The 12,388-nt window shown below is 36.1% G+C and overlaps 2 protein-coding genes across 5 annotated transcripts; both read right to left on the reverse strand.

Moving 5' to 3' along the window:
* Window positions 1-2,817: 2,817 nt before the first annotated feature.
* LOC130472033 (calmodulin-interacting protein 111-like) lies at window positions 2,818-3,325 on the reverse strand. The gene is made up of 3 exons (XM_056842442.1): window positions 3,199-3,325; window positions 2,873-3,063; window positions 2,818-2,823 (listed from the first exon to the last, which is right to left on the reverse strand). The coding sequence occupies exons 1-3, from the start codon at window positions 3,323-3,325 to the stop codon at window positions 2,818-2,820; spliced, it is 324 nt and encodes a 107-aa protein (XP_056698420.1).
* A 447-nt stretch (window positions 3,326-3,772) lies between these two features.
* On the reverse strand, window positions 3,773-9,506 carry LOC130459992 (sugar transporter ERD6-like 7). 4 transcript variants are annotated; one of them, XM_056827640.1, is made up of 8 exons: window positions 9,314-9,506; window positions 7,724-7,789; window positions 7,541-7,606; window positions 7,344-7,419; window positions 7,181-7,245; window positions 7,012-7,104; window positions 6,830-6,910; window positions 3,773-4,124 (listed from the first exon to the last, which is right to left on the reverse strand). In XM_056827640.1, the coding sequence occupies exons 2-8, from the start codon at window positions 7,742-7,744 to the stop codon at window positions 3,924-3,926; spliced, it is 603 nt and encodes a 200-aa protein (XP_056683618.1). In that variant the 5' UTR covers window positions 7,745-7,789; window positions 9,314-9,506; the 3' UTR covers window positions 3,773-3,923. The 4 variants fall into 4 exon arrangements, with proteins under 4 accessions (XP_056683618.1, XP_056683615.1, XP_056683616.1 ...); XM_056827637.1 differs by having other exon boundaries at window positions 9,084-9,506; XM_056827638.1 differs by lacking the exon at window positions 9,314-9,506 and adding an exon at window positions 8,603-9,009.
* Between the last annotated feature and the right edge of the window lie 2,882 nt (window positions 9,507-12,388).

Here is a 12,388-nt window from a genome sequence, read left to right on the forward strand (position 1 = left end):
TAAAAAAACAGGGGATTTTTAATTTCCCTCCAAATTTTTGAGGGGTTGACATAGTGAATTCCCTTTATAAATAGGGTCACTTTCCCCCCACAAAAGACCAAAATCTGACTTTTACCAAGTTCAATAAATACAAGCAAAACACCAAAATTTCTTCCTCAATTCAGCATTAAATAGCAAAAAAACAGGGGACTTAATGGCTTCAGATCAAGAGGATGACGATTTCCTCGGATTTTCTGATGATGAAGGCGATGGCATTAACTCCGATTCTGACTCAGAGGTAGGTGATGATGCTGCTGACTTGGTACAAGCTTCTCAAAATACTGCTGCTGATTTTGGGGACATTGGGTTTAATGAAGATGTACCAAACAGCACTGAATATGTACAGCAAGTACCAGAAGTAGAAGGGGAAGGGCAGCAGCAAACTACCAACTTTCAAGAGGTACCATTTCTTTTTGATTTGAACTTTCCACCACCATCAGAAAATGCATCACCAATTCATCATCAAACAGCAACACCCAGAACAGATCATCATAAGCCTAGGACTCCTAGAATAAATAATGAATTGAGGCTTGAAATTTTGGTGTACCTGCTGAATAGAAAAATTCCAGATTCAGAAACTCTTTTGTTTGGGACAATAAGGGATGCAGCCATAGAATTTGATTACAACAGAAAAACCATAGGGTCAATATGGGACAAAGCAAAGAAGCAGAAGGCAGCAATGAATTCATATGTGGTGGAAAGTAAGTATCACAAGTGTGGCAGGAAAAAGGTTCAAGTCACATATGACTCTATTGCACAAATAGCCATGGGGGACAGAACATGCATTGTAGATCTTGCAAGAATGCTCAATTTGGGACCAACAACAGTATGGAGGCTCATCAAGAGGAAAATTATTAAGCCACACTCAAGTCCCTTGCATCCAGGCATTTCAGATGCATGCAAAATGGCAAGGATGAGGTGGGTACTCAGACTAATAATGGATTACACTATACCACAAGAACCAACATATTACAGCATGTATGACTTCATTCATATTGATGAGAAGTGGTTTTATTTGACTCAAAAAAACCAGAGAGTTTATCTTGCAAACAATGAACCCTATCCACATAGAAGTGCAAGTTCAAGAACCAAGATACCAAAATTCATGTTCATGGCAGCAGTAGCCAGACCAAGGTGGGGTGAAAATGGGAATTGTGAATTTGATGGTAAAATAGGCATATTTCCATTCACAAATGCAGTTGCAGCCAAGAGGACATCAAAAAACAGAGTAAAGGGGACCATTCACTACAAAAAAACGCGGCACATTGTGACGCTTTCTGGGTCAAATTGCGATGGAAAATTGTGTCGCAATTTCACATAGCGACGCTTTGAGAGAGGGTCGCTATTTTCATTGCCGCTATTTACCGACGCTTTAGAGCGTCACAATTTGCAAAATATCTATGTATTTCGCCGCCACTATTTGGGATATAGGGACTCTATAGATAGTCGCAATATTTAGACTGCAAAAAGCGTCACTATTTGCACGCTTATAGACACATTTCTCAGCCACTATAAACCATATAGAGACGCTTTAGACACCCGAAATATATAGACTCTCATTAGAGTCCCTATATGTTTACTTTCGTTCAAGTTCTCCTCATTCCCTCCAAAATAATTTAGACCCTTTGGAGCGTCACAATTTGCATCATATTATTTTTCATATATACATAATAATTTAGACACTTTGGAGCGTCACAATTTGCATCATATTTTTTTTCATATATATATATATACATAAATTAATCTAAAATCATGAATTATCTATAAAAATATATATCGACCATAGATAATCATAATCAAATACAAGTATTAACTTACTACGTACATTATCTTAAAGCAATATATATATATATATATATATATATATATATATATATATATATATATATATAACGTCATGCTATGATATACATTAAATTAATTAGCAGAGTCTAGTCAAACTGGAATAAAAGCGATATTTTAAAACAAAAATAACTTTCTAACTGGCATTATCATTTTTTCTACAAGATAGTCCAAAACTAAATAAAAACAACTTCCTGGCTACGAACAAACTAATTACCAAGTAAACCTATCTTTATGCTAGCGTAGCTTCAAGATAACGTGTTCATCTCTTGATCTACATTTTACTATTACCACTTGAATCATCAATAATCTGCAAAGAAAATTTAATATGTCAAATATATATACAAAGCATGATGAACATATTTTAAAATCAAGGGAAAATTAACAGTAATCCTAACCAGGCTTGATCCTAACTACTAGAGGACTTCTCAAAATAATACTAACTATTAATCGCCCCTTCCCAAATAGTTCTAAGCTTGTAGCATGTGGCTTTGGTGGTTCAGCTATTAATCTCTAGGCAGCAACACAAGTCTCAGAATATTTCAGCAGATAGTCTAGAAAACCAAATAGGTTTGGTCAGATGGAAAAACGATATCTTAGAGAAATTTTACATTTTATAAGCTAATAACAGTACAAGGGAGCACTACAAGCAATCAAAAGGATTTTAAGCAGGTTGGTAGGCTGACAATTTAAACCAAATAGACAATGTAGAAAAGGACTGTTACCAGGATGATAACTCCTTTGGTCTATTAAGTTGATGTACACATGCCTCTGATGGAGACTTGGAATGTACAAGCCGCTGAAACTTGTCCGACAATTCTTGATAAGGTTGAATCTCTGATGGGTGTACACGAAGAATTGCAGTCTTTTAGTGCTCCATCTTTACTTCTGAACAATTTAGGTTCTCCTGATTTCATTGAAATATGCAAATAAAAATTACAGCTGAAAATATAACAAACGTTTCTGCAACCCAAGAACTTATACAACATACTTCAATTGCTGAAATTGCTGCTTCCCTGCAGATCGAAGATATGTCAGCACCAGTACAACCTTCAGTGAGATGAGCCAGCTCGCTTACATCAACATCAAAACCGCAAGGCATTTTACGCAAATGAACATGAAATACGTCAACACGATCTGTTTCACTAGGGGGTCCAACATATAGGAGTCGATCAAACCACCCTGTTCAATAACCGGGTCCAAAATCAGGAAAATATTTAAGAAGTTGGTAACATGCAGGATAAAGAAAAAAAACAAGTAAATTTAACCAAAAAAATTACTCATATTTGTGTATCAGAGAGAGCCGCAGAAGATCACCTGGTCTAAGAAGGGCAGGATCAATCTTGTCAGGACGATTTGTAGCAGCAATAACAGTAACATTAACTCTTCCATGTAGACCTAGAAGAAAGCAGGTCTTCTTAGGGTTCCAGACATCATATGACATGAATAAGAAAAAACATTTTCGGACCATACATAAGTCTAGTTTGCTTCACTTTTAATTGACACAATTTCCATCATTGCACCATGCCACCACTTAACATGAGGGGGCCTTAAATATACTCCAAGATTGTAGATATCTTCACATGGTTCTTTCAAGTTCACTAATAGATATTGAGTGTAAAATAAGGAAACAATCCAGTTCCAATAAGAATGCAAACCCAAAGGAAAACTGAAGAAAGGCGTAAGGGTACAGATTAAAGAAAGCAACAAAACAGCAAGAAGACAACAGAGGGTAAATAGCTAAAACAGCTTTACGACAAAGTAACACTTCCAATCTATTAAATAATGATACTGCTACTAGACCCACAAATAGCTTACCATCCAATTCAACCAAAAGTTGACTCATGACCCTATCTGCAACTGAAACACCATCACTTTCCTTTCCACGGATGACAACAAGATTGTCTATTTCATCAAAAAATATAACTGATGGCGCGTTAGCTCTTGCTTTGGCAAAAAGAGATCTAACAGCCTTCTCAGATTCATCAACCCACTTGCTGAATAACTCTGGACACTTGACAGCCAGAAAATTCAGTCCTGCCTCAGAAGCTACAGGACGGGCCATGAGCGTTTTGCTGCATCCAGGGGGGACCAAACAACAACACTCCTGTTGGTGGGCAGGTTCCAATTCGCTCGAATGCATCCTGGTGCTTTTGAGGCCACTCAACAGCTTCCATCAATTGTGCCTTCACTTCCCATGTCCACCCATCTTCCCACTTGACCCAAGGGATCTCAAGAGTTACCTGCAGAAGAAGAATGTAAAAAAGGAAAGAGATTAAACCATACTTCATACAATACTTTGGGGGTTGAATTATAAAGACCAAAAGAGATTGATTGTAAAAATGTATATGATTTAGACTCACATGACCTTCTTTCTGCTAAAAGCAGCAGGCAGCTCCCTCGACCATTACTCAACTTTCTCTCTCATAACAACCCCATGGTACTATAGAATTTTACCGGCGCATAAATCATATTATATAATTTTACCATCGCATAAACCATCCACACTTTTTGGTTTACGTTAATAAACAAGCACAAATACATAAATGCTTTCTCTCGAGCTATGTACCCCTCTCCATTGGTTTTCCATTCGAGGGAACTTGGAGGCCTGCACGGTATTGGTACAGACTGGAAAGAAAGACGACCTGATTGTGGTAGATAACACTGGCCTCACTCCAGCGCAATTGGCTGCTGAAAAGAATCACAGACAAGTTGTCTTTTTCCTTGTACGCCTTGCATTCTAAACTGGTTTCCTTACGTGTGAATTACATTTTGATATGGTGAAAATCTTCTTCATACATTCTAATTTTATGTTTATAGGAGTCGTTGATTGCAGATGAGCTATTTGAATTTTATTCTTTCTAGTAGGTCGTTGACTCTTCTAAAAATCATGTTATCTTCTCTATATCATTATTAGCCAAGGCTATGCAATGGTGTGTCAATTTGGTGAATTCAACTCGTTTTTCTGTTTGCTAGTTGCACTATCAAGGATTCCTGAATCTGTTGAATTCAAATTAAAATTTGTTTGGGATTTCAGTAATTGTTGTTTTGTTCAAGTCCCATGTGTATCAGGATTGGTTTGTTTAAAAACTTAGAGGTGCTAAGAAAGTAAGAAGAGCTGAAAACGTGTACTTGTGTACCAGGAGTTGGTTTCCTAATTAGATTAGGTTTAGTCTTCTTATTTCAGAATCTTTTTAGGGACTAGGTATTAGATATGTAATTTGTTAAGGAGGTAGTGAGGTACTAGGACAGTTTATTAAGATTATTTCAGCTCTTTGCTTGTAATTTTCAGATTTTGAGATAAATATTCAGGAAATTTTTCAAAAATTCTTTTGTGGAAGGAGAGACTTTTAACTAAAGAGTCTGTTGTAAATCGGTGAGTAAAACAAGATTAAATACACTTGTGGGCCAGTGAAAACACTGAAAATTAGATCAAGTAGATTAATTGCATTTAGTGAGTGAAGCTCATATAATCAATCTAAACCCTTTCTAATTTGTACCTTAGGGGAGTAAAGCCTTTGAATTCCTAGGGTTTTGGCAGTTGAGTAAAGATTGTTATAGATCTAACAGCCTTCTAAGATTCTGCAATGTTCAGGTCAGCTGTCAACATGGCTGCTAAAACTTTTGATTTACATGGAACTTCAGGTTGTAGGTTTCTGCTAGTTGTTAAGCTACACCACCTGGGGGGGGTCGGACTTTCCTGTGAATTGGTCAGGTGCTATGCATATTGATCTGCTATTTTCTCAAATTTTTGTTGGCCACAATACCATATTGATCTGCTATTTTCTGGCTCCTACCAACCTTGTTTAGGTATAGAGTTTTACTTTGCAATTCATTTATTTTTCTGATCGATCTGTATGTTTCTTCTTGCAATTCTGTTTTGTGAGTCGTCAGTATTGCAATTCATTTATTTTGCTGATCGATCTGTAACTCTGTAAGAAAGGATTGAGATGTTTCTTGTGAAACAAAAAGGCTTTGTTAGTGGATCAACTGCAATGCTTTCTCATGGTTGATGTATTTTTCCATGACCTTAGAATCCAGATGGGAGTAGTATAAAGTGAACATGCTTGAAATATTCTGATAAAACTTAGTGAAGTAGAAGTTCTAGTAATTCAAGAAGAGTACAGAGGAAAGATAACTTGACTTATCAAATTTATTTGTCGGAGGTTGTGAAACGTCTATCAGAACAAACACAATTGGATGGAGGTTGGAGTGGAGTATGTGGTTGATCTTTATTGTCAAAATGGTATTTGGCTGGGAGGTGGGTTTTGATGGGAAACCATTGTGGATTTTGACCATGATATTTTCCTTATATAGGTAGTAGAAATACATTTGGTGATGGTAGGCATTGTTAGTTGTTATTTTATCTTTTGTGTAGGATATGAGAATTTAGTGCTTCAAATTAGGCTGGACATAGAGTGAAGAAACCACTAGCTGATCTGCATTGTGGCGGTCTGTGTGTCCGTGTGTCCCGGTCCAAATTTCGAGTGACATAGGTTGTGGTTTGGAACAGGGATAACTTTTGGAAAAGTGTTTATCACTTTTGGCTAAAGCTAATGAAAGCTCAAGAACTCAAATTTCTGATCTGATGAACATTTTTTTTTGTGTTGTTGGTCAAGTGAATTAATCAATTCTCTTTAAGTAGCGCAACTCGCCTCTGCCCTTGCTTATTTAATCAGATAAACAAATTGAGTCAGATTTGGCTCATTGGTTTAGTGATCAGTAAGACAAAGTACTGTTAAATTATGAAATCTAAAGAACATTATATATAGTATTTTGTTGGCCCGTATATGATGTGATTTGTTAATGTGTGTGAGTTGTCATATACGAAGTATTTAACAAAATGAGTTGAGAAAACCCTATAAGATTAGGGAGTTGTGTTAAGACTTATGGATTCACAAATTTGACACAATCAGCTGATAACATATAACAAGGGTAGAAGTCTTACCGTTACAGAACGTAGATACCTCTTTTGAAACAAGTCAAACATATTAGCTTTGGGCATCTTTTCGAGTTCTTCTATGTAATCCTGTCAATTGAAAGTCGTAATGTGCAAATATGAGTAGGCCACTTCAGTGCTTGAGTATAATAATAGTCAAATTGAAAGAACCAGCTTAGAACAACTAGTACTTGAATCTCAGCAGCCTCATGGGTTATATCTGCATCCTTGCCACGAAGTTTCTGAAATGCAGCTTCAAACTCCTTTTGAGATCCTATTTTCGCCTGTATTTACTTCGTTTTGATATGATTGTTCCAATTGAATTTTATACCTAATTTTGAAATGATTCTGTATGCTTACCATCCATCTTGGAGATTCTGGAATGAAGCATAAACCCAAAAGCAGAACAGCACATGGAACAAGTCCTGCATTATATGGCTAGTAAGTCTCTTGCTACAAAGTCTAAGATTTTTGTTTTAAGTAATCAAACTCAGCAATGAACTCCTTTTCCCTAATTCTTTACCAGTTAATGCTAAAGTCCTCCATGATAAAACTATCCCTATTATAAACGCCACTGAGACGCCAGTACAGATCATGACCTACAATAGGAGAAAATAGTGTAAGTCTATGCAAAAACCGTAATAATATCATTATTAAAATTTGATATGGTAACTGCAAGAATTTTTAGTAAAACATGAAGTACAACAGTTACAAAAATACCTGGTTTAATGTTGTAAGTGCTCCTCGGAGATTTACAGGTGATATTTCCGCAATGTAAACAGGTACCTGTTGATTTTACCATATCATGTTGGCTAGCACTTCAATGTAAAGCTGCAAAAATGTGGCCATTGAACAGAGTTTTTTTGTCTAGAAAGATGGCATATAACTCCAAAGCATACATACCACATAGGAGAAGGCACCCATTCCATATCCTCCTGCTAGTCTTCCTATATCCAATGCTAAAGAACCCTGGTTAATTTACGAGAAATTTATAGATAATTTATTTCTCTGAAACAGAAATTCAGTACGGATTAAAGAGGTTAATAATATTTGAAGCTGAACCTTGGAAAAATATATGGAAAACCATCCTCCCACACAGAAAGCAGAATACAACTAGTTTTGGGATGTTTTCTAATTATTTTTGTGATTTTAAAGGAACTTTTCGAGGAAATTTGGGCTTTTCTTGAGGTAATTACAACTCATTGCATAACGTCATACTGAGGTAATTACATCTCATTGCAGAACGTCATACTGGGAAAATAAATGTACCTTAACTAGCAGTAGCATCTAAGTCTAATGAAATTACCTAATATCTAGAGTCTAATCTCTTGTTAACTGATTACTTTGCTTTTGTATTACTAGTTAAGGTAAATTTATTTTCCCAGTATTCACAAATATTGCAGAGTCTAGTTATATACAGCTTACCTATTGTGGGTTAGGATAACCTATCAAAACAACAATATGCATTTATATTCAGTCAGAAATCACCAAATGCAAGAAAAATCTTGGGAAATTCAACCATATAAGATGTTATAAACAGGAGTAAAATATAAAAAATCACATCCAATGAAACCACCCACAAACTAATCGGTTTGATTAATAAGAGGTCGGAGGGGGAATACCCAAAACAAATTCACGGGCCATAGTATTGGCTTTAGTAGCTAGCAACGTTGAAATTGAGAAAGATAGTAAATCCTAAACCTTCACAGGATGCATTTGCAAAAGCACAATTGGCAATAAGAACATAAATGTAGAGGCAACCCGGATAACAACACAACATACCGCACAACAGTCTGCAGTTACCAACACCACCGCAATCGCAGAAGCTCATCAACAAAAATCCCACCCAAAACAGAGAATAAAAATTAAAGGGGTGGAAATTTAAGCTACGGTTCTATGAAAAACTCGGCCAACGCAAATCACAACTGTGCAAGTGAATTATTATTGATGATTTTGTAAAAGCATTGAAATTTAAACAGCAATTAAACAACAACATCAGCATCTCTGTTGTAATAAGCAGAAATATAAAACAACTAGAATCTATATGCAATATAAATGACTAAGAAAACCAATAGAAATTAAAAAGTAATTAAAATACAGCCTTGATCGAAACTAACTACATATTAACCCTAAATTAAAACATAAAAACAATATGTTGAATTCTTGCATAAATCTGTTAAATTGCAAGAAAATTACTATCAGTATGAATTAAAAAAAATCAAGCACACAAATTCCGCAGATAAAAGTAAAAAAATAAACAAACCTTCAAGAATTTCTTGATTGAATTGGGCGAATCTATCTGAAAAAACAAACTAGCTGTAATTCTACAACCCACGAACGAATTTCTCCAGAAAAAAACACTAATTTATAGATGCTTGAGATGGTTTTGTTTGGGCAATTATGAAGACGAATTAACCAGCTGGGATTTCAATCCTTAAATATTGAGAGGAATGAGATTATTGCTACAAACTGTGGACGAATTTGAGGATTTACCGACGAAATTGAGGGGATTCCGAAAGCTTGAGCGATTCTCTAGGAATGTTTCAGAGAGCAGTTGATTGTTGAGAGTAGAGAGCAGTTGATTGTTGAGAGTGAGGGTTTAGTCGGTTGTTTGAGGGAGAAAATCGTGGAGCAGGGCGTGGGAGCAGGGCGTGGGAACAGAGTTAGGCGGGATATCTTTTTGGCGAAAATATTTGGCGAAAATATTTGGCGAAATATTAACACGTGGGTTTCACGTGTTTTTTATGGTAAATAGCGACGCTTTAGTGTGTCGTAATATATTGCGACCCTCTAAACCGCCGCAATTTGCAAAGTAGTATTCGCGCCCCCAAAATCCTTGCGACCCTTTGTTACACCGTCACAATTATTCCGTCTACATATGTATCATTTTCCTGTAGTGATTGAAACAAAGCCAGTGAAGTCTGTGAATCAAATTGAAACAAGGGCAATGATGATCAACATGCTAATTCCAGCAATCAAGGCAAAGTGGCCACCACATGAAGGGGAAAAGGTCATCTATATCATTCAAGATAATGCAAAGGCACATATATTGCAAAATGATCCTGAATGGCAACTACACTACAAACAAGATGGGTTCACTTTTGTGTTGACTCAACAGCCAGCAAACAGTCCAGATTGCAACATCTTGGACTTGGGATTTTTCAGGTCAATACAATCACTTATGCACAAGAAAATGCCTAAAACTGTGGAGGACTTAAGTGGAGCAGTGTATGATTCTTTTAATGAGTTGCATCCTAAGACATTGTCTAATGTGTGGATGACATTACAGTTTGTTTCTAATGAGATTCTAAAACACAAAGGCAACAATGATTACCAACTTCCACACAACAAGAAGAAGATTTTAGAAGATGAAGGCAGACTGCCAGAGCAAGTCAAGGCACCTATATGGGCAGTTAATGAATGCATGCAACTCTATGATGAATGGAAAGCAAACCAGTGAAGCAAGGTGAAAACAATTAGATAACTTTTTGTGTTTTGGGGACATGTTTTTAAATTGACAAGTAAAACCAATGTGTCACTTTTGTAAGCTTAAATGCAAGCATAACATGTAGGCAAAACATTTTGTAAGCATATCTTTTGGAAGCATCAATGAATGAATCTCATGTTTAAGTTTAGTAAAGTTTTTTTCCATCATTCTTATTCACATCAATGTAGAGTAATCAAGGCAAGGCAATAAACATCAAATGAGTACATAACAAGAACAAGGCAGCATTGGCAGAAAAAGAACAAGGCACAAGAGGTAAGGCAGCATTGGCAACACTATAAACAAGGCAGCATTGGGTTATTAAGAACAAGGCAGCATTTGCAATATCACAACTCTAAACACATCGGCTTCAAAATGGAAATAAATAATAATATCACATCATTTTCAGATGGAAATTATTCCCATTTTGAAACCGATGCGTCAAAAGATGTAATTTTGACAAAAACAATCAATTCATCATTGATAACACATGGAATATGCCTCACATAAACAAAGAATCATAATTATCTCAGAATGTCCCCAAAAATCATTGAATCAAACCCTTTCCAATTAAACTTAGCTCCTGAAAAACATCATGGATGCTAATGGTGCATGAGTTTGATTGAAAAACATAGGGTTTGACACTCATAAAATGAAGACTCATCACAGATCACAAGGCATAAGTACACAACTTTAACACATCACATCTCTAAACACATCGGCATCCAAATGGAAAGAATGCATATCACATCATTTTCAGATGGAAATTCTTCCCAATTGGATGCCGATGTGCCAAAAGATGTAATGGACAAGGAAACAAGAACAAAGCAGCAAAAACAAGGAAGCAATGAACAAGGCAACATCATTGAATCTCAGTTAAGTTGTTTTACATCATTGACAGATTTGTTTCTAAATGATTTACAACCTCACCACCAATTCACCAAAGGGGATACTAGATCAATCAATGATGTGACATGATCTGTATTCCCTTTGGTAATTGGTGGTGAAGGACATGTTTAGAATCAAATATCTCAGGTTATCAACACATACATCACAGAATATCAACACTAACATCATTGAATATCAGAAACACATTATACATGTTTTGCAAGACATGAATTGCCTCTCCTGTCAAACATGACATAAGATCTCAGAATGTCCCCAAGCATCATTGACACAAACCCTCTCCCCTAACACTTAGCTCCGGAAGAGCATCAATGATGCTAATGGTGCACAAGTGTTATTGGAACATTGGGTTTGAGTCTCAGCAAATGAAAGACTCATCACAGATCAAGCATAACAATAACAATCAACAATGCATCAGATCACCATGAACTGATCAAAACATAGGGTTTGAACCTCATCAAATGAAAGACTCATCACAGACCTCCACTGATTCATGGGACATGAAGCATTAAACAGATCATTAACATGTAGGGTTTCATTTCTCAGACATATTGACACACATCATTGATCAAGTAGTTTCAATACTATCATATCTTTAACATTCTTTTGCCGAACGGAATGATTGATATTCACATTCCATTGTGTGAAATGACATTCACTCCGTTCGACAAAAGAAGTTAAAGGACAATTATCAAAACAAAGATCTCAGAATATCAACAATCACATCATTGAAGATCACAAACCTCCTAATATTGATCTCAGAATGTCCCCAAGCATCATTGAAACAACTCCAAACCACAAACACTTAGCGCCCGAGAAATATCATTACTGATACTAATGGCAGCACGAGCATTTGTGGTTAGTAAGACTTGTTCCTCAGCAATAAAAAGACTCATCATCGATCACAATAAATAAAGGGACATTACTGTATCCTAAAGGGACATGCTTGGACATTAAGCATTCAACACCAGGCCACACTGAGAGGACTGCAATAACTCAAACCCTATCCCCAAATTATATTCATTTCATGCCTTTACTAATCCAAAACATAGTTATACTGATCAAATCTCATACTCACCAAAGCATCATATTTATCATACACAAAACATACCATAAAACAGGGGACATTAATCCATCAAATCATGTTCATCACACAGACAACATTCCACAAAATTTCA

Source organism: Spinacia oleracea, chromosome 4 (genome assembly GCF_020520425.1).
Source record: "Spinacia oleracea cultivar Varoflay chromosome 4, BTI_SOV_V1, whole genome shotgun sequence".
NCBI classification, from domain to species: Eukaryota; Viridiplantae; Streptophyta; class Magnoliopsida; order Caryophyllales; family Amaranthaceae; genus Spinacia; species Spinacia oleracea.

Coding starts and splice junctions, on each gene's coding strand:
- LOC130472033 (XM_056842442.1), bottom strand. CDS start 3,325: ATGTCATATGATGTCTGGAACCCTAAGAAGACCTGCTTTCTTCTAGGT. Junction 3,064..3,198: donor TCCTGCCCTTCTTAGACCAG/GTGATCTTCTGC, acceptor GTTATTGAACAG/GGTGGTTTGATCGACTCCTA.
- LOC130459992 (XM_056827640.1), bottom strand. CDS start 7,744: ATGGGTGCCTTCTCCTATGTG. Junction 7,607..7,723: donor TGGGTGCCTTCTCCTATGTG/GTATGTATGCTT, acceptor TAAAATCAACAG/GTACCTGTTTACATTGCGGA. Junction 7,420..7,540: donor CACTTACAACATTAAACCAG/GTATTTTTGTAA, acceptor CTCCTATTGTAG/GTCATGATCTGTACTGGCGT.